The sequence below is a fragment of the Bombus terrestris genome, chromosome 11, assembly GCF_910591885.1.
Source record: "Bombus terrestris chromosome 11, iyBomTerr1.2, whole genome shotgun sequence".
NCBI lineage: Eukaryota > Metazoa > Arthropoda > Insecta > Hymenoptera > Apidae > Bombus > Bombus terrestris.
Window position 1 is genome coordinate 8579965 of NC_063279.1, and position 23456 is coordinate 8603420.

The 23456-nt window shown below is 34.6% G+C and overlaps 2 protein-coding genes across 15 annotated transcripts in view; one reads left to right on the plus strand and one right to left on the minus strand.

The window, feature by feature from the left end:
* LOC100645019 (calcitonin gene-related peptide type 1 receptor) overlaps positions 1-23456 on the plus strand; it is a 164222-nt gene that overhangs the window by 82285 nt on the left and 58481 nt on the right. The window contains exon 1 of one of the 14 annotated variants that reach the window (XM_048410150.1): positions 16989-17266. The exons of the other annotated variants lie outside the window; for them this stretch is intronic. The gene's annotated coding sequence lies outside the window, so the exon portion shown is untranslated. Of the gene's footprint in view, positions 1-16988; positions 17267-23456 lie in introns of those variants that run through there. 14 annotated transcript variants of the gene reach the window in all.
* LOC100645567 (UDP-glucosyltransferase 2) lies at positions 4847-13450 on the minus strand. Its single transcript, XM_003398954.4, has 6 exons — positions 13241-13450; positions 11910-12344; positions 11008-11430; positions 9819-10050; positions 8476-8701; positions 4847-7977 (listed from the first exon to the last, which is right to left on the minus strand). Exons 2-6 carry the CDS (start codon positions 12318-12320, stop codon positions 7701-7703), a joined length of 1569 nt encoding a protein of 522 aa, XP_003399002.1. The 5' UTR covers positions 12321-12344; positions 13241-13450; the 3' UTR covers positions 4847-7700.

Sequence of the window (23456 nt, forward strand, 5' to 3'; positions counted from 1 at the left end):
AAAGTTAGACGAAGAAAGGAAACGACAATGAAAGTACAATTTTAAATTAAATTTTGAAACCGGTCAGTTGACCGGGCCTGGTAACGTTAGCGTTAATCAAATTTTGGACTCTATGGTGACCAAAGAAATCATTAAATCGAACGTATCTCACCTTACGAAGAAAGATACATCTTTCTATCTTCTAACGCAGATATTGTTTTCTAAAGTTTTACATTCGGAATATTCAACAACCTCGTACAAATGGGAATACGATTTTGATGGAATTTGCTCCTCTAGATCTTTAGGAAATGAATCGAAATGGACGAAAATATCGACAGAAATTCAACAATCAATTGATTCGATAACAAAATATCACTTACCAAACAAAGATTTATATATTTCTAACACTAAAATTTCAGAGAAAATTACACGAAACATTATCTACAATTAGAAAGATCCGTCTAGTTTCGAAATTGACAAATAAAAGATAACAGGATGATCTTCTTCCAACTATTTTCAATCACGAAAATTTAGAAAACTTATAAAAATGAATGGAATGGAATTTGATTGCGGGACACGTACGTGGTGGGGCTATGAGAAAAGACAAAGGGATGCTTAAGGCTGAAGGGGTGTTGAATTAACAGGCAGTCGAGAACTGAGAGTCGAGTTGCGAGGAGCCCTAAGTTGACAGTCGAGATGTGAGAGTCCAGTTGTGAGTCGAGATGCGACCAGTCGAGAATTGAGTTGCCGAGTTGTTATGAGTTGTAAACTATTAATTGTGAATTGTGAATTATCCATTTAGTTGTCTTAGCTGTAGCGTATTATTGTATTTATTGGATTGGCAACTAAATGATTACGGATTTTGTCATTACCACCTAATGACAAAACCGGCAATCACTTAGTTGCCAACCCAATAGTTCACGTTAAATAACCATCGTTTCCATTATAAATAGATCCATCTATCAATAAACTTATCATATAGGATAGAAATCATTGGAAACCCTAATTTCTAATATTTCTGAATAAATAAAATCCTCTAATGACATAGTGGAATAGTAACGTTAACAAATATGTGTAACGATATTGAAAAGATAGCAGAAGATATTATCCTACATTTAGGGTCGTGTAAAAGTGCATTTAGCGCGATATCCATGGAACGTTCATCGAGATCCTCTGAACGTAATAACACTCGCATATTCTTCTGAATCATGATATTAATGTTTCTCATCTGATCCGAGAACATCGGTATTGCTATCATCGGAACTCCATAGTGGACAGCTTTCTGAGTTCCCATAAGTCCACTATGCGTTATGAACACTTGTGTATTTTTATGTCGTTCGAGAAATTCGATAATACTATGTCATATTTCTTATGAAAGAGCAGACATTAAATCCGTTGAGATGTACTCACCGAGTACTGACATCTGAGGTACCCAAGATCGTATCATCACGTTATCTGACAGGCCAGGAGACAATTTTGCAGCGTTGGTAACCCTCATTAAGACTCTTATCGGTGAAATTTTCGCGAACGGCGCGTATAAGCCCAGCAACGTGTCCAATGGCAAGGTTTCGATGTTCAGCAACGAACCTAGCGTGAAATACACTAATCCGCGGCTGGCTGTTTCCAGTCAATCGTTCATTCCCTAAATCGGAACACGAAGAACTAAAGGAGATACGATCTGTTGTACGTTACAAGCCCGCGAAGCTTACTTCTGATTTATATCGGTTCACAGATTTTTCCTGCGATAGTCGACATAACACGAGCGAAATGAAAAAGTTCCTTCAACGATACGAGAGAGAGTAAAATTTTGAATATTATTGTCACGATCGTACGTGAAGTTGGCCGGTCATAAATTCTAGAAATAAATTCCAGTTATTTATAAATAATTTATATTCGCCCATGCGTTCTATATTCTCAATATTCTTTCGCGAACAAAATTAACGAAATCTTCCGACGGCGACGATTTACAAGCTGGTGAAATTGGAATTTTCATAGGACGAATCGCAATATATGGGACGTTTAAACGACAAACTATAAAATAAAAGAAATAACAGAAAAAGATAAAAATACAACAATAGGAGTTATCAGTCTCTGTATGAACCCACCAGGGACGACGTGCATTCGTCGCCTTGAATATGTAATTCTCCAACTTCGATCACCGCCGGGGCAAAAGGCCTGAGGTGATCGTCGGTGAAGCTTCTACAAGAAATACTCTTGATTTTCAACAATAACGTTTATTAATCTCTTAACAATTAACAACAAATAACAATTGACAACGATTAATAACAAATAACGATTAACACTGAATTATCAAGAGTCAAAAACCCGTTTCTCTGATTGTGTTGGCTTCGCTTAACCTTTCGCACTTCGCAGCTCGGGGCAGAATGAATTTTTTGGTTCAAAACCAAACAGATTCTTTCCTTTGTTTTCCCTCGATATCCCCACTGCGCGCGCGTTTATTAGAAGTCCGCGACGATTGCCGCATATGCATTCTTCCGAATATTCGAACCGTAGGGGTGTCGATGGTACATTAGATCTGTCAGCCTTACGCTTTGAAGGTACAGCGCTTTGTGTCGTGATGCCGTTGGAAATTTCCGTGGTCGAGTGCCGCCACAGACCTAATCCCGTGAAAAGAATAGTGCGAGTTCACCAAAGCCAGGGACACGTTCCTTTCCAATTGTCCGATATCTGGCAAATCCGCAGCCAAATATTTCCGTATTGTTTCAGTCTGATCGGACGTATAAGGGCGAAATATCGGCGTTTCTTTGAAGTTTACGAACAGGTTGCGAACTCGATCGAAAAGTGTGTCGAGAACCGCCTTCTCCATTACGTCTCTGGGAAAGAAGGCGAAATTGAATGGGCTGCCCATAAAATCGTCGACGTAAGGTGCCTCCAGGAAGCTTATAACGATGGTCGCCTGCGATTCCAGAAGTTGGCCGAGACCTAAATAGCACGGCGACCTAAAGCACTGCGGACGAATGGATACTCATAGCGATGAAATTTCAACTTCTTGATGCTAAAATCGGAGATCAAGGAGTAGATCTCGAAGTATGTTAACAAGTCTAATTAACGCATGCTGTTCGATCGCGGCTACTCAACAGACGTTGGAAAAATATTGAAAATCGAAAACGATACCCGTGAAATCGTGAACTCGAGCGAGAACATTAACAACGTAATTGCATTCGTCGAAAAAATTAAAACGTATGCCCAACTATGGAAGTGGAGATACTAAACATATACATGTATATAAGTTTATAACGATGTATGGTTTCTTATTATATGTATCATGTAAAACTGTAGATAAGCATATAAGAAAAACTGCTCAACTTTTTATTTATGCTACAACATAAATAAATGTAACTGTGCCAAGTCGCTTATGATTTTGATGGTCGAGTGTATAAGCGTTAAAGAAAAAAAAAAAGGAAAATTCTAATTAATGTGATATAAAAAAAATAATAATACATATTTCACAATTAATTACTACTTGTTATATTAATATAATATAGATGCTAATGTTATAAAAATATATTTGAATGGTATCCAACAATTATATATTTAACACTGGAACTAGCAAAATGACCGTATCACAATTTTTCATAGAAATTTTGTAGATTTAAAACAATGCGTTTTTGAGCATTTGAATAATTTTTGATAAAATAAATAGGAATACGAGTTTCATGCTTCAGTCATAACGTTAAACATTTATCTTGTTTACGTTTAATTATCTCAGTGATTATGAGATCGTATGATGAGTCTTTGGGTGGATTTTTAACGAAATTTTCCATCTTTTCGTAAGATAATAATTTTCCATAATAATTCACAGAAATCTCTACCATATTTTGTTGCAGTGTAATACGTTATCGCTGTTTGTTCTGGCGTGTTGTACGCTGAAGCTGTTCACTGCATCTTCTCTCGTTCCATCTAAATCGATAATATCCGTGTAATTAGCGATCGGGACTTTCGTTGGGAAGTGGCTGATCATATCGATTTTGTGCCCTTTCTCTGCAAGTCCTTTGCACAGGGCATGGAACATTCTGAAGTGACTTTTTCCATTGAACGGCAAGAGACAGAGAATTCTGTAAGCGTCGTTTACGCGAATAAAAAGAACCACCAAAAGTAGGAACAGTATTTTCCGGCATTTCAGTTCCTTTTCTTTCTCTTTTCCAGATATCTGCAAAGGATATTCAATTGCCTTCTAAGCGTTTTCCAATTTTTTGATAATATTGAATTTATCTGTATTAAATGTTAATCAAATATCAATAGACTATGGAAAGCGTAATAATTTAAACATATGAAAACTCGTAATCGAAAAGTTTGAAAATTTGAAAACCTGAAGACTTGGGAGTGTAGGAAATTAAAAATTTGCAAATCAGAAGCTTCGAATGTTTGGAAATTTGAAACATTCGAAAAATTTTCCTACGGTATCTTAACCCAGCATTAATTGTTTTATATTATTAGCAACATAATTGTCTATTTTCATTTTCCAATTATTTCGATTCGAGATACAGTTGGAATTGTGTAACTCGCTGTTCAAGTATCTCACAAAAGGTCAACTTTCCAACTAATCTACACCGCCACGTCTCGAATAAAAAAGTTATCCAGCACCGAAGATAAATCTCGACAAGGTTCATAGAACCGAAGAACTCCAAGGTTTTCACATTACAATACTGAGCTACAATTATGAGCTAAATGAACAATAGATGTATTAATATTTCAGGATGAGTCACTATCGTCCCATGGATTGCGCGAACGTCTGTTAAGAGAATTCGTAAAAGGCTGATTGTGCTTTTGCATAGCTTTTTCGTCATAATTATTGTAGAGTCTAGAGGAAGGGACAGTCACATGATCACGCAATTAAAATATTATCTTGAAGAAAACAACGTGTAGAGTTTATTCTTACGTTTCTGTTAATTTTTACCTATAATTATATAGTTTGCGTGGTTTGCTTGCAATGACATACTTTGCTGGTGGAAACGAAGAAAGTACAAAGAGGAAAATTCTATAGAGGATAAATTGTATACAAACGACGAAAATTTAGGTAATAGGAGTATATTTAGAAAATTTATCTGGCATCTCATTTCCTTATGTTTATTCTGTCTCTATATTTATCATTGATAAACATAATCATAGCGAAAACAAGGTTTTTAAATACTCCAAACTCTTCAATTTTCCAATATCAAAATTTTCAAATTTCTGACCACTTGATTTCGCAAACGTCCGCCTGTGCAAATTCTCCAATACTAAGATCTGCAAATTTTTGACTCTCGTATCCTCTGAACCTTCAAATTCTCAAACTCCGTGATCATCGGACATTTAAAAAAATAATTCCATTATCTCGGTTCCATTATTCATAACGAAGAAGCAATCCATCGTAAGTATTCCCATTAATCGTGCTATAAAACTCTGTCTCTTGCAAACAAATTCGTCAATTACAGAAACGCTGGCCATTTGAATAGGCATTTCCCTGCTTTCTGTCTCGAATATATTTCTCAAAGGAACATTCGACGTTGCGTCCGAATTATTTATCGCCAAGTTTGCTGTGTTAATTTTCCACGTCGCGTGCTCCGTGAACGGTCATTATTAATGGCTCGTTGAGCCGAATGATGAAAAATATCGTAACTCTACAGAACTACCAAAATTTCATGGTATTTTTGTTTCTTTTTCGACTATTTACAAAAGTGAGATTGTTTTCGGATGAAAGCAATTTTCTTAATGTCGTGTAACTTTCAAAGAAACTACCCCCCTGTCGCCGCCGGTTTTAGCTGGTCGGTTAGGAAAATGTCGGAAGTTGCAGTTCCATTTTACGCAGGCTAAAGCGTACAATGATACCGGATGAATAAGGTTTAGTGTCTGGCATGGGAACTCGGTAAACTGCTTGAGAACTTGTCAAATGTTTACGTAATTTTAATACGATTAAACGTGGCCCTGTCCATGTTTAATTATACTTGATCAAACTTCCAACGGCTCGTTTAATCGAGTTATAAGTGGCTTCATCGTTAAGTTCCTCTAGCTCGGCTCTTCGTTGCTGTTCTCAATTGCACGCGTAACGTGTCCTTTATTGTCGTAGATCCCTTTCCGATGTATCTTTAATTGTCAGAAATGTTGTATTCTTGGTTTTACAGTGTATCGATTTACATTTATCGTCACCTCGAGATGAGATTTGCATCAAAGGTATTTATATATTAGGTTGTCCGAAAAGTTCCTTTCGTTTCATAAGTGAAATAATAGATGCACGTCATTTGTTATTATTTATTATTGCTTAGTCCGTGCCTTTCGATTTTGGACGAGCTTTCGGTTTTACATCTCTTTTACCTATTTCGCTTCTTATATATCCACTCTATTATATTGTACTCTCTTAATTATTCTATCTCTAAAAACTAAAAACTAATAACTAAAAACTATGGCAACTTTTGGGCTTTAGCCTCCTTGCTGTGCATCCTTATTGTCGTTCCTCCCCGTCTTGTATTGTCCTTCTCTTCTCTATTGTTGCGTTTAGTTCTGTTAGTCCTTCTCCAGTCTCATGCAATGTTCTTTCTATGTCCTTTGGTCCTCCTATTATTTCGCATTCTTCTATTACATGTCTCAGGTATTCTTCTTTCCTTTTACATAGTCTGCATCTTTTTTCTCCCTCTTCTTTCCAGTATTCCCTTGCTTTGGTCTCGTTTCCACATCTGAATCTTGCTAATATTTTTCTGTCCTTCCACTTCATCCTCCCTTCTAAGTATTTTGGTAACTCTTCTTTGGCGATTTTTCTGTAATGTATGTCATATTTGGAATCCCTTATCCTTTTCCCCTCTCTTCTGCTTCTCTCTTTCTTCTTTCTTCTATAATTTAGTCCGCTGTCATTCTTTCTTGCTCTTCTCTTACTTCCATCTGTGTCTCTCCGTTTCTCACTTCTTCTAGTCCCCTCTTTCTCTTTCTTGCTCTTTTCCCTTCTTGGCCATTTCCCCAGTTTCTCTCTCTTTCCTTTATGCACTCCTTTACCAGTGCCTTTTTTGATTCTATGGCTTTCCCTTCATACCTTACTGCTCTTAATGCTTTACTTTGATCTCTGTTGGCTTGCATTCTTCTATCAATCATAACATTTTTTATTTTATATTATTTTATGGATTTATGTATGATCCATTTTGTAGTAATAGAATAAAATGGATCAAACATAATTCAATAAAACAGAAAATGTTGTGCATCTACTACTTCCTTACAAAACGAAAGGAACTTTTTGGACAACCTAATAGATACCACGCGAGATATTGGCACAGTGTAAGAGAACGAAGTTGAATAAAATTGTCTAGGAATTTATATCAACGATGTTCAAGTATATTTCTAAAGGACGTTTATAAATAAAATATAAATTATTTGATTTCGATTTAAGTCCAGAATATTCCATTGCAATTAGATGTAACACCAGAGTACGATTTACGTGAATTCGCGGTCTTTTCGCGAAAATTTCGTACCGACTAATTTAGCCGCGCGTCCTTTTCAAGAGAAGCTTCTCGTCGTTTCGCTATTTCGTTTTTAGTGCTTCTCAGTTTAATCGTTTCCTCTGCTAAATAAAAAATATCAGCCGATTGCATCGAAAAGGCAAAAGCTCGTTGCATCTCTCAAAGGGAATTTGTTAAGAAAATTATCTAACGACACGCTTCCTTGAAAGTACACCTCGCAAAAAAACGCGTAATCTCCTACCCTGTTAAGGCTTTTGCCGATATTCTTCGTCCCGTTTCTCAGTTCAACTTCTTCTCTGTTCGAGCGGCCTTTTTATGGAAGCTTGCTAATACGATATTTAATAAAACTATTAATAAATAAATTGCGAATGTGAAACACGCAAATAAGAAGACGAAAACATCGAGTAGATGCAACTTCCACCAAGGTAATTTCACAGCGGCTGATCTTAAGCTATCTGGCCCATTTCTCAGCACATATTCGATCCAATATACAGCTGTGTCTAACGGGGGCATCGGACGATCTCTGAACATCTTCGACATTGTCTTTGCAGATTCTCTGAAACAATAATAAACAGTATCAGACAGTGATTGTTTCTTGCCCTATCTTATTTTTGTTTCTTTTAGAATTTATATTATGTGTTTCAAATTTAAAGGGCTGTATATTTGATTTTCCATATAAAATATATCAAATAACGAGAAAAATAATGAGATATATTAAAATGACAGTAAGTAACGTAAGAAATTATATTAAATTTACTTAGATAGATAAGATTATTATCCGAATATGGAAATTTCCCGATGGATTATTATACATTGCGTTATAGAAATTTTTCATTTCAAAGTACTTCGCTTTTTTTATCATGTTGAAATCATCGAGATGATACGACTAATCTTATTGTTTTAATAATAGTGTCAGGAATACGATTTCATACGATCTGATAAGAAGTTAGGAAATATTTTGTCAATGTCGTTAGACTTCTCGAAATATTTGTCACATTAGTTGTAAAGGAGATTATTTGAAAAATTGTCGGAACGATCGTATAAGAAACTTTACCTGTATCGGGGATCGCGCAAAACTGTGTTCAACGCAACGTCCATGGTATGTTCGGTAATGTCATCGATGTCTACTAGAACTGCCACATTCTTTTCAACCAAAATGTTGATGTTTTTAATCTGGTCACCGAATACCGGTATTCCTATCATAGGAACTCCATAATAGGTAGCTTCCTGGGTTCCCATAAGGCCGCCATGAGTTATGAATACTCGCGTATTCGGATGTTCTGTGAGAAATACGTCCGATAATCCTTTAATCTGATCTGATTTGATCGGAGAACTAAGCAGATGTGAGAATCGTTATGATCTCAGAACCTCGTTATACGACTCTATAACAAAGTTTCCTTGGAATTCGTGCATTTCTCAATCAATTTTCAATATATTAACAATAAACATTAATGGAAAATCGAACAGGTTTCATACAATCGACCCACGCAAATATCTTATTGTACACGTAAATATTAGGTCATCCCATAAGTTCGTGTCGACTTTTGTGTATACATTTCATGTGTCGATTTATAAACATACGGCGATAAGGGACCAATACACTTGAAAAATGGGAAGAAGTTGTACAACGAGAGGGGGGTTACATTTTTTCATGAAACTGAAAGCTATATAAACAATCTTAACATATATAACCGCCTCAAAAAAACGGAACGAACTTATGGGATGACCTAATATATTACACGAAAAAAATGTTTCAAGTAAAACTAATTTACCAAATGTCCAGCTGTACAAATTGTAAAGTACGAATTAAATAACAAAAAAAAAAAAAAGGAAATGAAACTTGTTTCGAGGGTTACGTTTTGCGATGGTCACGAATTTTACTTGGACGTGCCTTCGAGGTTTCAAGGTATCCTTTGTTTTTTTTTTTTTTTTCTAATGGAACTATAAATCCTTTTTATACGTCGTTCGATGCTTTCGCCGACATTTTAATTCTCCATAAAAAAGCATCAAGGTAAGAAGATTGATAACGCTGCGCTTTTACGTTCATGTTTTCTCGGTCCTCCATACGTTCGATTTAACGAACACTGGATTATCTTTCAGATACAAATACCTTGATACTTTTTTTGTAGAAAATTGAAAAATACATCGAATGGCATACAAAAAAATAAATCGTAGTTTCGTTAAAAATCGGAAGGACACGTTGAAATCTGGAAAACACCTCTACCTAGAAAAATTTGGCGATGCTCGTAAGACGTTCCCTTTGAAACAAAACAACGTTGAAAAATTTCAACGCACAGTTCCAGAGGTATTTGCGCGAATAGATTTAGACGAGACTGTCTGTACAAACTCGTAAATGGCAGTTTGAAAATACTTTTTGGAAGGATATGTTTCGCTTACTCAACACCGCAACCTGAGGAATCCAAGGCAACGTCAGCACGTTATTGGGTAAACCTGGTGGTAACTTCGTTGCGTTGGCGCTCTTCAACAAAACCTTTACCGGTGAAATTTTCGCTAACGACGAGTAAATTTGCAATATCGTCTCCGTCGGCAACGTTTCGATGTTCATTAGCGAGCCCAATGAGAAATATACCACACCGTGGCTTGCCATGTCTAGCCATTCCTTGAGTTTCTAGATTAAGAAAACACCAATTCAATGTTATTTCGACGTTTCTCTTATCCTATCGTTTCATTAAATTTGATTTGGCAAACGTTTAACACGTTGGCTGTCGGACGTTGCCTCTACTTTTCTTCCTATTGTTTCAGTGATATTATTGGGATGGCAATTAAGTGATTGCGGATTTTGTCATTAGGTGGTAATGACACTTAATTGCCAACCCAATAACATGCAAAACGATAGTACGCTTAAAAATATATTCTGCAACTTTATCGATTAAATTAGAAGAAACCTGAATATCATGCCACTTCGTACGAAAGATAAACGTTTTTGATGCGCTATGTAGTTGTCAGAATGATTTATAGTATTTTGTTAATGTAAAAGTTATCTACAATATAAATTTACAATATATACAATATATCACGTACAAGATTTCTTATTATTGATGGCTAATTGCCATAAATATTGGTCATAGAATAACAGAAAGACGATAGAGACCATTTCATTATAGATTCAATAAGGTTTCAATGTCTCCAATTACAAACCACGATTAGAAGATTCCGCGTTTGTGAAAATCGCTTCGCTCGCGTTCAAAATTGGAAAATATTTTGCGAAAAGCATAACGCGTAAGAATAACGCGAGTAATTTGCTTCAAAGGTTCGGAATGAATACGGGATAGCAATACGTACAGGATGAAGAAAGAATTGCAGCGCGGAAGCGAAAAAGATCGACGGGAAGCTAATAAGCCTTTTAGAAAAGAAATTTCATAAAGTTGCAGCGGAAGATTTTAAGGAATTATTTAAAGGGATCCTCAAAGAAGAATTCGAAGAAAACTAAGGTCACAGAGGGATCTCGGAAGAAAGTTTACACGGAATACTACGAAGAAAAGTTCAAAAAAATCTTGAGAAAGTTTCAAACGGAATCTTCGAGGAATGCTGGAAGAAAATTACAGGAAACTTTTCAAGACATTACCGGGCTTAATTTCGACTTGTCCGCTTCGACGTGTAATCCACCAACTTCGATAACCGCCGGTGTAACTGGTCTGATCCCGTAATAACTATAGTGCGAGTTCACTATAGCCAACGAGACAGTTTTCTCCAATTCTCTGACGTCGGGTATATTAGGTAAACCCAGGTATTTCTTCATCATGTCGGTTTGTTCAGCTGTGTAGTGTTCAAATATCAACGCATTCTTGTAGTTGATCAAGAAATTCCACAAGCGATCGAAGAACGTGTCCACCACGGCATTATCGTTGTAGAAACCGGAGAGGAAGGCGTAGCTCGTAGGATTTCCCATAATATCGTCGACGAATGACATTTGCATTGACGATATGATGATGGCCACTGGCGCTTTCAGAAGTTGGCCGAATCCTATGTAGCACGGCGAGCCAAAATACTGGAAGAAACATTAATCTTCTTAGAGTTGCAGACTCCATCTCGTCTGATCTGTCAGACTTTACGTATTTGTTCGTTTTACAATTTTAATTGAGATGTATCGTGGGGTATTTAATTACACGGTTGATGTAAAGTGCCATTAACGCTTTCGCTGCTGAGAATTTCATACGACGTTCTGTTAAATACGCGTTTTACCGTATCGAATCCGTAAAATTCAGCAACGAAGGCGTTAGATTTAGAATTTTAGATTTTTCATAGAGAGAAAAGATATTTGACGAATAAATAAAAATATACTCGTATTCGCTACGACGTGTATTATCTTCATTTTGTTATCGTTAAGCCTTTTATCGCCCTTTTATCGTGTATGTCTTATAAAAAGTTTTAATCTAGGAAAGTTTGTCCCATTTATGTTTTAAACACTTTGGTTCGCGAAGAGAGACAGGATAGATCGAAATTACTCTTGATTTTAAATATATTCACCTCTACGATAATCAGATCATAAGGTGGATCATTGGGTGGATTTTTGATGAATTTCTGCATTTTTTCCTGTTTCATTAGATCGCACAGATCATTACCAAATACTGTAGCTACGTAATAAGTAATTGATCGCTGTATTTGTTTTCCATAATCGGTGGTTAAACCGTTCACCACGGTTTTCAGGGTTCCATTTAAGTCAACGACGTCCGTGTAATTAGCCAATGGAGTTTTCAATGGAAAATGGCCAATTACGTCGACTTGATGCCCCCTTTTTGCTAATTCCCTGCACAGGACATCGAACATCTTGAAATGGCTCTTACCATTGTATGGGAAGATGCCCAAAATTCTGGAGGCATCGTTCGCGTGTATGAACAGAGCCAGTAGCACGCAGAACAATGCCTTCTGATGTTTCATGTTCGTGGCGTTTTCTTTTGATACCTGTAAAATTATCTTCTTTAAAATATTTAATAAATAGGAAATTATACCTTTGCGAGATTATAACTTTGAAATATCTTATACGTCGATGATACGAACTTTTGGAAATTCAAAAATTCGAGAATTCGAAAGCCCAGAAACTTGAAGATCCGAGAGATTTAGAATTTCGTAAATTTAAGAGTTGGACAAACGACATTCCTTTTTTTCTTTTTTTATAAAAGTGACACTTTACTCGAACGGATGAAATTACATAAAACGGAGATATTTTCATTTATACATGAAGATTTCAGTAATTCTGCCGCTTACGATTATTCGGCAGATCGTTTTATCTCCGTTTATCGTTCGAGATATTTTCAAATTATCAAAATTGTAAGTGAAAGGTTACAGTCGTATTCGTATCATTAATGAACTAACAGAAGTTTAGTAGAAAGTTTAAAAAGAAATTTATTTGCCAGAAAGTAATATTGTAAAATTGAAGTTTATTGCACTTATATAGTCGCCAGTTTAATGGATTAAGTTAATAAAGGTTTAACTCGAGGCGGTATATAAATATGTTTTCGTTGATTAGTATAATTTCGTAACACATTTCATAGAAGATATCGAGTTTGTACTTCAGTCGGTCATTAAAGAGCGAATATGTAACATAGTAACTACCAGATATAAAGTAGAAATAGTGGCAAAACAAATCATAGAAACGAGATCCTTTGTAATCCGTAAGCAAAACGATGAAAATATTATCTATCTGGCGAGCTAATAGAAATTAAACGCTTCCAGTCACATTAAGATTCATATACATGACTAAAAATAGATTTCAAATTTGTTGTATCTTCGTCACGTCATTTCACATAATAAAAGAAAAAAAGAGAAAAAGAAAAAGTTAGTAATTCACAGAAACTCACCAAAGTTCACTAAAAAGTTCCCAACTTCAACTAAAAGGTAGCTCTTATAGTAATGTTTCACTCGAGTACCATAGATATAACAGTGCTTGTATTTAAGCTAAAATTTACAACGTAACCAAGAAACCAAAGGTTTCGAAAGCTTGTGTCTTTCGTCGACGTTGATCTGTGACTGTTAACGTTAAGTACTTTGCTACATCTATCGTTCGTCTTATCGTCGCGTGTATTAACACATTTTACTGTATTGTACGTATACATTATACGTTCGTATTATATGTGTTTTAACTAAACTGACATGTAGCAGTGCATTACAGATAAGTGCTTATATCGTGCATGTGTTTACTGTTAATTAACATAAGATAATCACATATATTTACAAGGTAAATAAGTAAGGGAAAATAGGTAAGTTCGAAATATACAAGAGGTCGATCGCAAAAGATTCGCACATCCTGCAATTTTAATTTTTAAGCTCTATAGTTCCAGTAAATATACGAACATAAACAAGAATGTATTACGTTACGTTACACGATATAAATAACAGTAGGGAAAAAACATTTTCAGTTATTGTTTTTTGTTGTCTAAATATTAATCCTCCATTGGCATTATGGAGGTGCCGAGTGTCGAGATCCGGGCGAAATTTTCATCGTCCAATTCCTCCGAAACGAAGGTGCCAGATCGCGTGGTTCCCGCGCCTAAAAATCTTTACTTCGCTCGATTCAGTTCTGAATACCACGAGTAAGATGAGCAGTGTTCTTCAGTGACCTATATTTCCACTCGCGTCGTTTTTCTGTTAAGCGTTTTTTACATGCATAATTATTTTTACTTTAGTATACGTAGCTATCTTTTAATATAATATTCTTAATCCTAATATACTTAATAATAGTAATAACTTAATAGTGATGGCATAGTATTAGGTCATCCCATAAGTTCGTGCCGTCTTTCGAGCGGTTATATATGTTAAGATTGTTCACATACCTTTCGGTTTCATGAAAAAATGTAATCCCCCTCTCGTTCTACAACTTCTTCCCATTTTTTATTATTCCGTCTCGATAAAAGTTCTCTTGTTTTTCTTTAAAATATGAAATGTATACACAAAGGTCGGCACGAACTTATGGGATGACCTAATATATATATAGGTCAGTAAGTGTGAAATATGGAGCTTTTCTTTCTCGGAGGTATCATTTTCCAATAATAAATAATCCACTCGAAAATCTCACAAATATAGGCCAAAGAATAATTACGCTTTCTTAAGCGCCGACAAATTTCTTCGTATTTTTTCGAAAGATCATAATCCTATGAGTGAAATCCTACGACAACTTTTTGTAATATTTGTTTGACACGAAACAGCGTACCTTCGAGCAAATTCCCATTTCATTGGAAAAACGTTTAGACATTTGGCTAAAGTATCACCTATATAGAAAATTATAGCGAGTAGCTTGGGATTCTTTTAGATTTTTTTAAAGCCCAAAACAATAAGAAATCAGGTCAAGGACGGGAAAACTCATAATACCGACAGCGTTGGTAAAAATCTATATTGCCGGTGGAGGGTTTAAGGAAAAGAAAAAACGAGAAAGAGTGAATTTTTATATCAACAACAACTCCGACAACGTTCAAAGAAATCTCTCATAGAATTAGGTCGTGGAGTGCGTAAATAAATACAAGCGACGACGAGTATACACGTCAAACGCACCGTAATAAAGTTCTTGTTTGACGTGTATGCTCGTCAAACGATGTTTACTTGTTAAGCATTTCTCTTCCACGAACAAAATCAAACAGGATGAGAAAAACACAAAAATTTTGCACGATCTTAACAAAATCCTTGCTGACCGCAACTCCAAAGTATTTCGGGTAATTACGAACGTTTACTGCAAATGAGGCTCGTTAATTCGTAAAAATACCGTAATCAACAGGGAAATAATTTTGCAAATTACGGTAGATAATTCTATACTTTTTTTGGCCAAGTATGAATTTATGAACCGTTCTTTCTAGAACCGAGTTTTCGAAAAAATAAGCTTTGAAAAGAAAAAATAAGTTTTGACAAAAACTGCAGATTCTCAACTTTGCAAAAGCAACGTTTTGTGCTCTTACAGTAGCAGCCACCGACGATGCTACTATCCAAACGAATATTTAAATATATTTAAATAATGATCAAAGTGAAACAAGTATCCAAGGACACGCCACTTTTTGCTCACGTTTTTCAATTTATTTAGAATACTAACGATCTAGAAGAGTATCTAAGCATAGCAAGTGACAGGACAGATATTTCTATTATGAAAAGCATCGGGAAAAATTAGAAAACCACGTTTCGTATCAAACATAAAAGGGAACAAATTTGGCAAACACAAACAGCGACGGTAATGGTACTCTCAATAATCTCAGTGTCGGAGGTTGCCTGCCGTTCGGTGTAACAAAACCGCTAAACCCGCGCGGCTGTTACTCGCCGACATTGAATGCCATTGTTGCCGAGTATTGTACAATAAAAGCACAAAACATCTCCAAAGTTGAAAATTTGCAATTTTTTTCAAGATTGATTTGCTCGAAAACTACAGTCTATAGAAGCGAACTGAGAACGAACGTTTGCAGTTTCGTGTTCAGTTTCCAAAAGTTTACAATAGTCATGTATCGAGGATCGTAAAATTAAAAAAAAGAAGAAGAGAAATTAAAATTTGTTGAACAGATTAATCAATAGCAAACCTGCTGCCACTAGAGCGTTCTTTCATGTGCCCATTTTAAACATGCGATACACATTCATCGAATGCTCCCTCGGAGAAGGAACAGAAATATTCTTCTTTTTTTCTTCGTCGCTTTCCTCTAAATTTTTCGACTCTTTCGCAACTTTCCTTCTTCTCTTAACCTTTGTTTCGTCTCTACTGGTTGATTTTCTCTGTTTTTAGCTTGCTTTAACGCTCGTTCTTCTTTCTTTCTTTTTAATTTTCGTTCCATTTAACACGTCCGAGTGTTCCTTCTTTTTCGACGCTCTTTTGGTTTCTATCTGGGTAATATTCGCGAAATAATTTTATCCCGTTCATTTTTGACTGAAACAGAATTATATGGACTTACTGTCTATCATAATGTCTCGTACAAGCTGGCTGTTGGATTTATTCAAACTTCAAACGACTGCTGAATCGAAAGCCACCCAAAATCACTTTTCCAAAGCTTTGTCACTTTTTACTGAAAGTAAAATAGTCGTTCTTTTTCAATGTCATTTTCTAAAGTTTGCTTAATATCGAATTTACAATTCTTTTTATAAATTTCTCGATTCTATAAACAAAAAAAAAAAAAAAAAACTATTTTCAACCTTGAATATCTCGCAACACGATTTTGGCGGATACGCCAGTGTTGTAGATAGAATTTCTAGAATGGTTCCAACTATTTCTTTACTACAGAAAATTATGTAGCTGTTTTGTCATAATTATCGGATAATTTATCGTATCAGCTACAATTTTTGCTCTCTCGTATTAGCAAGTAAGAATAAACTATGAATCATAATATGGAACATCGTAGTCAGTAACCTTGTGCTGTAAGTAACCTTGTAATTACTGTCAACTATATGCATTATGAATTATACTATGCAAATATATTGTCGTTTTTATCGAGCAAGTTATCGCGTAAAGTCAAAATAATATTTATTATCTTGAATAACGCGAAGGTTTTAAAATATTGGCTTGGCAACTAAGTAATTGCAGATTTTGTCAATACCACCTAATAACAAAATCCGCAATCATCTAGTTGCCAACCCAATAGTATCGTGGTAACTGTACAAAATATGATACGCAAATAGCAATAGAGTGTGACGGTAATCGTAGTACAACCGAACAGCATTTGGTTCTACGTGAAAAAATAAGTCAAAGACGTAGAATAACATTTTTTCATATGACGTTTGGTTTCTGAGAAAATCGAGTTTGGAAATTCGTGAGTACAGTGAAGTGTCGGTTATCCGTGCCCCGTGTAACCCAAGTTGCGAAATATTATTCGAGATATTGTGAACTGTATCGTAAACTTTATTTTCTTTTTCGAATTTTTAACGCGGTAAGTACGAAAACGTAAAAGATTGTTAGGTATCATGAAAACAGTTAATCTGTATTTCAACCGATCAGGTAATTAATTAATTAAACTTAAAGACGTGTACGGCGTTACATCGTGAAAATGCGTTGTATAATTTTATTGTACGATTTATAAACGTTAAACCTTTTACGCGCAATATATTTAAAAATGTATTTTTCTCGAAAATGAAGCATCTTATGGAAAAATTGTATTCCACGTGCTTCGCTTCTATTCAAATGTAGTTTAAAGCCCGATCGATTATTTACTCTTCTTCAGTCTCGATTTACCAAGCTAAAGTATACTCGTCAAATGTCCAAAGTCGATTTCCTTGAAAACGAAGCACCCGATGTGTACATTGCTGTTAATATACAAACTAGGTGATATATACACGCAATTACATAACTGCAATAACGCAGCGTGTATTATAAGCTGGAAGAAAAATATTTCTGAATATCGCAGGTGGCCTTTATGACAATTATCGGGCTGTGATGAAGGTATGTTTTAGTTAATAAACCAAAAATGAAAAATTATTGACCTGTTATTAAAAACTGTGTGCTATATGAGATGACGAAATTTGACGAGTTGCATTGTTAATCAATTTGTAAAAAGGATGATATCGAAACGATGGATGTATAGTTTAGTGTAATTACTGTAAAGTGTTGTCGTTTAAAAAGTTTATCGCAACCACGATACATATTAAGTCGCTATATCGTAATAAACACATGGTGTACATGGTAAATTATGTTAAACTTCGTGCTCACCGATGTCTGGCGAAATTTTGTTGCACTAAATAAAAACACAGGGGCATTGATAAATATATTTCACGATGTAGCAATACAAAAATTTAGAGGGAATAAAGTATGCCAGTACATGGCCATTAATACACAGGGAATTACGGGATTTTGTGTGTTTTTATAGAATAAACACGGAGCATAAAAACAGGAAGAATAATGTGAAAAGAATAATGGAAACAGAATAAGTAGCGAGAAATAGGAAGCTAAGTTTAGAACTTTGTTATTAATACGAATATTATCATAAAAAGAATAAAATTGACTGTATTATTTGTATGCATATTATACAATACGTTACTGTATTGTTTAAAGATAAATATAATTACATAATTATATAATAAATGTGTACATACACATTTCGTACGTTGGCTGTTGCTAATTAACATTAATTAATCTTGAAGTGAAACAACAACAACAACATAGGACACGACACGACATAATATGAACATGAACATGAACATGAACACGAACATAAACGATACAAAATAATAAATCTATTATATTTAATGATATAATAATAATAAATTACGGATGAAATAAAAAATTGAAATTGCTACATGTAAATAATATACAGAGCGCGCTCAAAAGTTATGCGCAAGCGAGCACGAGGTGATATTTACGAAAGATGAGAAAAAAAATATAGAATAACATTTTTTTTTTTTTTTTGAAAGGATTAATCACTATAGTTATATATTTAGTTTGAAAGGATTAGTACTATTAGTACTATTAATTACTATATTACTATTTTCTTAAAAGTAAAGCCTCAAACGTAATTATTGTATTCTACGTTTTTTGCTTAGTTTCGCTCTGTTATCTAGAATAACGTTGTATTGTTTATAAATACGTTTACAAATAGATAATTAGTTCAGTTTAAGTATACTTAGTAAATTTTCAAATTTAAATTTTCCGGAAGCTAAGCTTCGTACGAACAAATTTTATTCTATATCCTTTTTTTACCTTTGTCGCTTCTAGATAACTTTCGATAGCACCTTGTATAATCGGCTATTCTAGATTTTGTAGGTCGACGATAATAATGCGCTATAAATCAAAATTATCAACATACAGTTTCCTCCTGTTTCATGAATCAATTAAAGTTTATCGAACATTGCTTCATGAATACCAGTCGAAATACAATGTTATCTCGTAGGTCGAAAGTTAATGATATTGTTGGCTTTCTACGTTGTTACAAAATATTTTCCTAACCTTCGCTATTTCCATTGCTATCTCTAGTTTCTTATTATTTATATGTACTTTGTAATTTTCTGTTGTCGTCCTATATCAATTATAAAAATTCCACTTTTTCCCCGTTCTTTCCTCTATCGGACTATTGTTCGTTTCCATATACTGTTTATAATACTGATTACAATACGATGCGTTTTGTTGTTCTGTAGCACAGAATGATTGGTTCAAGGACGAGCATAAATTTACCTGCCTGTTATTCCTGTAAATGTAACAAACAGAGGATTTGGTTCAATCGTAAATTCACCGGAGCAATTTAATTACTTCTGTATAATAAACTCGATCGGTGATCGGTGATTAAATATAATTGGCGTATATTTAGTTAACATTTAAATTAAATTTAATCACTGTTTGTTTCTAAAATAATTGGCTAATTAAATTCGATATTTGTCGTTTATTATGTCGATATTATCGTTACACCTGCTGAATAATCAATTATATATTAATAATAATATTAATAACATCTTTCATTTAATTTAAACATAGTTTAAAGTACAAAGTACTTAAGATCGTTAAATTAGAAATAATCGAAGACTGACATTATCATATAGAATATGATCTATGATAGACATATGATATAGAAAGATACTGTTGTTAGCTTGAAACTTCGTGTCGTTTTAAGCCTTAAATCTTCTTAACCAACGAATAAATCATCGCGTGATTTGATCGTACGTGAAATTACTTCCGAACTAATCCCTTCTGTTACGGATCACGTTGAACGGCGAGACAAAAAATGCAATAAAAGGAACTATTGGCGAATTACGAAGTTCTGTTCGGGCAATAATTCTTCAGACTCGTGAGAGTCAATGTCGCCGAAGAGATTTATCGTTGAAACGATGGGACGTTTCCACTTACACGAGGGGCCATCGTTCGAAATTCACTGAGATTTTCGTCTTCTCGCTCTATTGAAATATCGTTAACGCGTTGACACTTCCTTCTTTCTCACCCACATCATGAAATCGTATTTTAGTGAAAATGATAAAAGTCCGGATACTTACGTAGCTGTATATTTCTATGAATATAATTAAAGAAACGAGTAGATAAAAATGTCCCCCTCCAAATCTAGTAGCCGACTATCTCTCTTCGAATATTTTTGCATATTATGCGCCTCCTATTCGTTTTTGTACATTTAAAGTCGCCGAGAATGCATAAGAACTCGCGAGCCTTTTATAATCAGAATCGAGAGCCCTTAAATGAAAGATAAAGAGAACAAGTATAGAACTTTCCCCGTTTCTTTGTTCTGATGCCTAATTAGATAATCTTGATGAATAATGTGGTTAAATTTAACGAATCTCGGCTTCGTTACCGGCGTACTAAAATATTAAGTAAAACGAACTAGATAAATATTGATTTTCTTAACAAACCTGCGTTACGACGTTTCGTGTTTCGCTCTCTTTAACGAACGCTTTAAACTTATTTAAATAACGTTTCGGCTCGAATCTGTAACGAAACGATATGTTATCCTCAAATGACAATTTTTGCATCGCCAGTGCGACAAATTATTTCAATAACTTTTATTAATTTCAATATTTTATTAATTCATTAATGAACGAAAGCACGAGAATTGGACTTCGTTTCAGCTATCTGTCGTTAATAATTCAAAGAGTTGTACGTATTTCTGTTCAAGGTGAAGCAAGTATTCGTCGCGGTACGTGTCAGTGACTGAATTTATTGTATAATTTTTTTTGTACGAGAAAGAACCGACGAGAAAGGTCGGTACTATAAATCAATCGAGTTCCATCGATCAGCGCGGCTTAAAATTCATTTGAAAATATATTTTTTAACACACTGCGCGTTCGAATAGAAAATGAAAAATGTACCGACAGAATTACGAATTCTGCGAGAAATCGGAATATCGGAATATTTAATTACATGAAAAATTACACTCACATTAAATTCTAAACACTTTAGCCACCTTTTGCATCCGCGAGCATGTAAAAAATTTCTTTTACACTCTTTCGATCCATTGCTTTTCAACCCCGCGTCGCTGAAAAATCGTGGCACGTTAAATCCACGTGCCATAAGGAAACACGGTCCCCAAAGACTGGCTCTCTATTTTTATTTTCTTTAACGTGGAAACTATGTCACATGGCGAGAGGTAATCGGCTTCCTAGTCACGTTAATTACGAGTTTCGACCGGCAATTTCTCGAGGAAAATGCAACCATGTGCGCGATGTAAGTTGCAAGTGGAATAGGTGACATTCGCATTAATCAAGGATACGTGCCCGTGTACATTATATTGTATTATACTGGCCAGCGTGTCACGTTGTTCTTCGCTCGAAAGCATGTCCAGCGTTCGGAGTTAACGACTTGTTACATAGTCGAAAGATGAATAGGCCATTTTGCTTTTCCTTTGAATTTCACGGAGCTTATCAACCTACAATATACTTGCGTGCTGCGACTGTTTGAATTTCGAGTAAATGCAGTTCCTATATTTGTTGAAAACCAATAATTGCTCTACTTTGATACGGTTCGAACGGTTAGAGAGGCAGACTATACTTTTCCTTCTCTCGCTATTCATGGTCAAAAAGTTGGACGACATCATAGATTACCGTATATGATCTGGAATATTTGAAATGAATTTCTCATTTGTAATATATTCTCAAGTTGTCAGGATATTTAAAAAAAAAATATATATATATACTTTCTATCCTTAACTTTCTGAAGTATTAGATTGTCGGAAAAGTTTCTTTCGTTCTATAAGGTGATGATAGATGAACGACGATTTCTGTTTTATATTATTTTATTGAATTACGTGTGATCCATTTCGTTCTATTTCTATTATCAGGGTCGTGCATAATTTGATAAACTAATATAAAACAAAAAACATTGGGCGTCTATTATTTCCTTATAAAACGAAAGAAACTTTTCGGACAACCTAATACTTTGGTCTGTGCTGCATGATGAATCTCGTACTGAATTTACTTTTTAGTATTAAGTAATTGAATTACTTGTGTGTAGAATGCGTAGAATGACGCGTTTGTTGGCAAATTCACGTAGGATTACAAAATATTCTATAACATGGGATATTTCAAATAAATCGATTCTTACACTTTCTGCCTTCTTTGCCAATTTCTTCCAGCTAAAATATAACTTTGTTCCTCGATGCTTATCTATTCTTAATTATCTACTTTTACTTTCGTCAATTCTATATAAAGAGATGGACTATTCTATCCTATGTAAACAAGTTTTCCATTAAATTATCGTCTAGAGGAAAATATTCATTGTTTTGCAAGATAATGCCTTTTGTTTAATGTTCTATGACTCGAACGATAGTAGACATTTTCCCTCGAGGAGATAATAATGAGTTGATTTTATAGTATTATATTTCGTAAGATTGCTACTCGTTTTATCGGAATATATAGTACATGTAGTTCCTTTGCAGAGACTGTATTTAATAATAATATATAAAATAATCAATATTGATTTATTTCTTATTTTAAATTGGGCTACATGATACGAAAACGGTAAATACGTTATAAGAGATCGACGAATTACCCACTTCTCGATTTATTTATTTCTATCGTCGTTTTATGACAGAGTATTATACCCTCTGAAAGAGATTAAATTTGTTCAAGCTCGAAGAAAAACAGCTCTTCTCTGTTTCTCTTTCATACAACGAACACAGGAAAGAAGCTATCGTTTAGAAGATCTGATTGAGTGTAGCAAAAAAAAAAATTATTATTTCCGTTTACTTCAAAGTTAGATCTCAGCTCACGTTCAGCTTGTTCGACCTATTAAACGCGATGACTCGTTAATTTTCAATCGATTCTGATTATATACATGTAATCGTTTTTCAAGGTTTTCACTAGCTTTCCATTAAAAGCTTCCTTTCTTCTTTCGAATTTAATTGTCTTATTATAAGTTTAAGTAGCTCGAGGTTACTTTCGCGATACGATATAACAAAGGAAAAAATAAAATCTTATCCTACGACAAATTTGCATTATTCATAGATTAGGCTGTTTTCCATTTCGTTACATGTAAACTAAAGTACGATAATCGATAAATAATACTTTGCAGTTATTTTTACAACCTTTTGTCATATGCCGAATAAGCAGGAAAATTTAGGAACCAATTTTTCCATTTTTTTTTCTTTCTAATGCAAGTTCGAATAATATTTAAACAGTACGTCCAACGAATTCTTG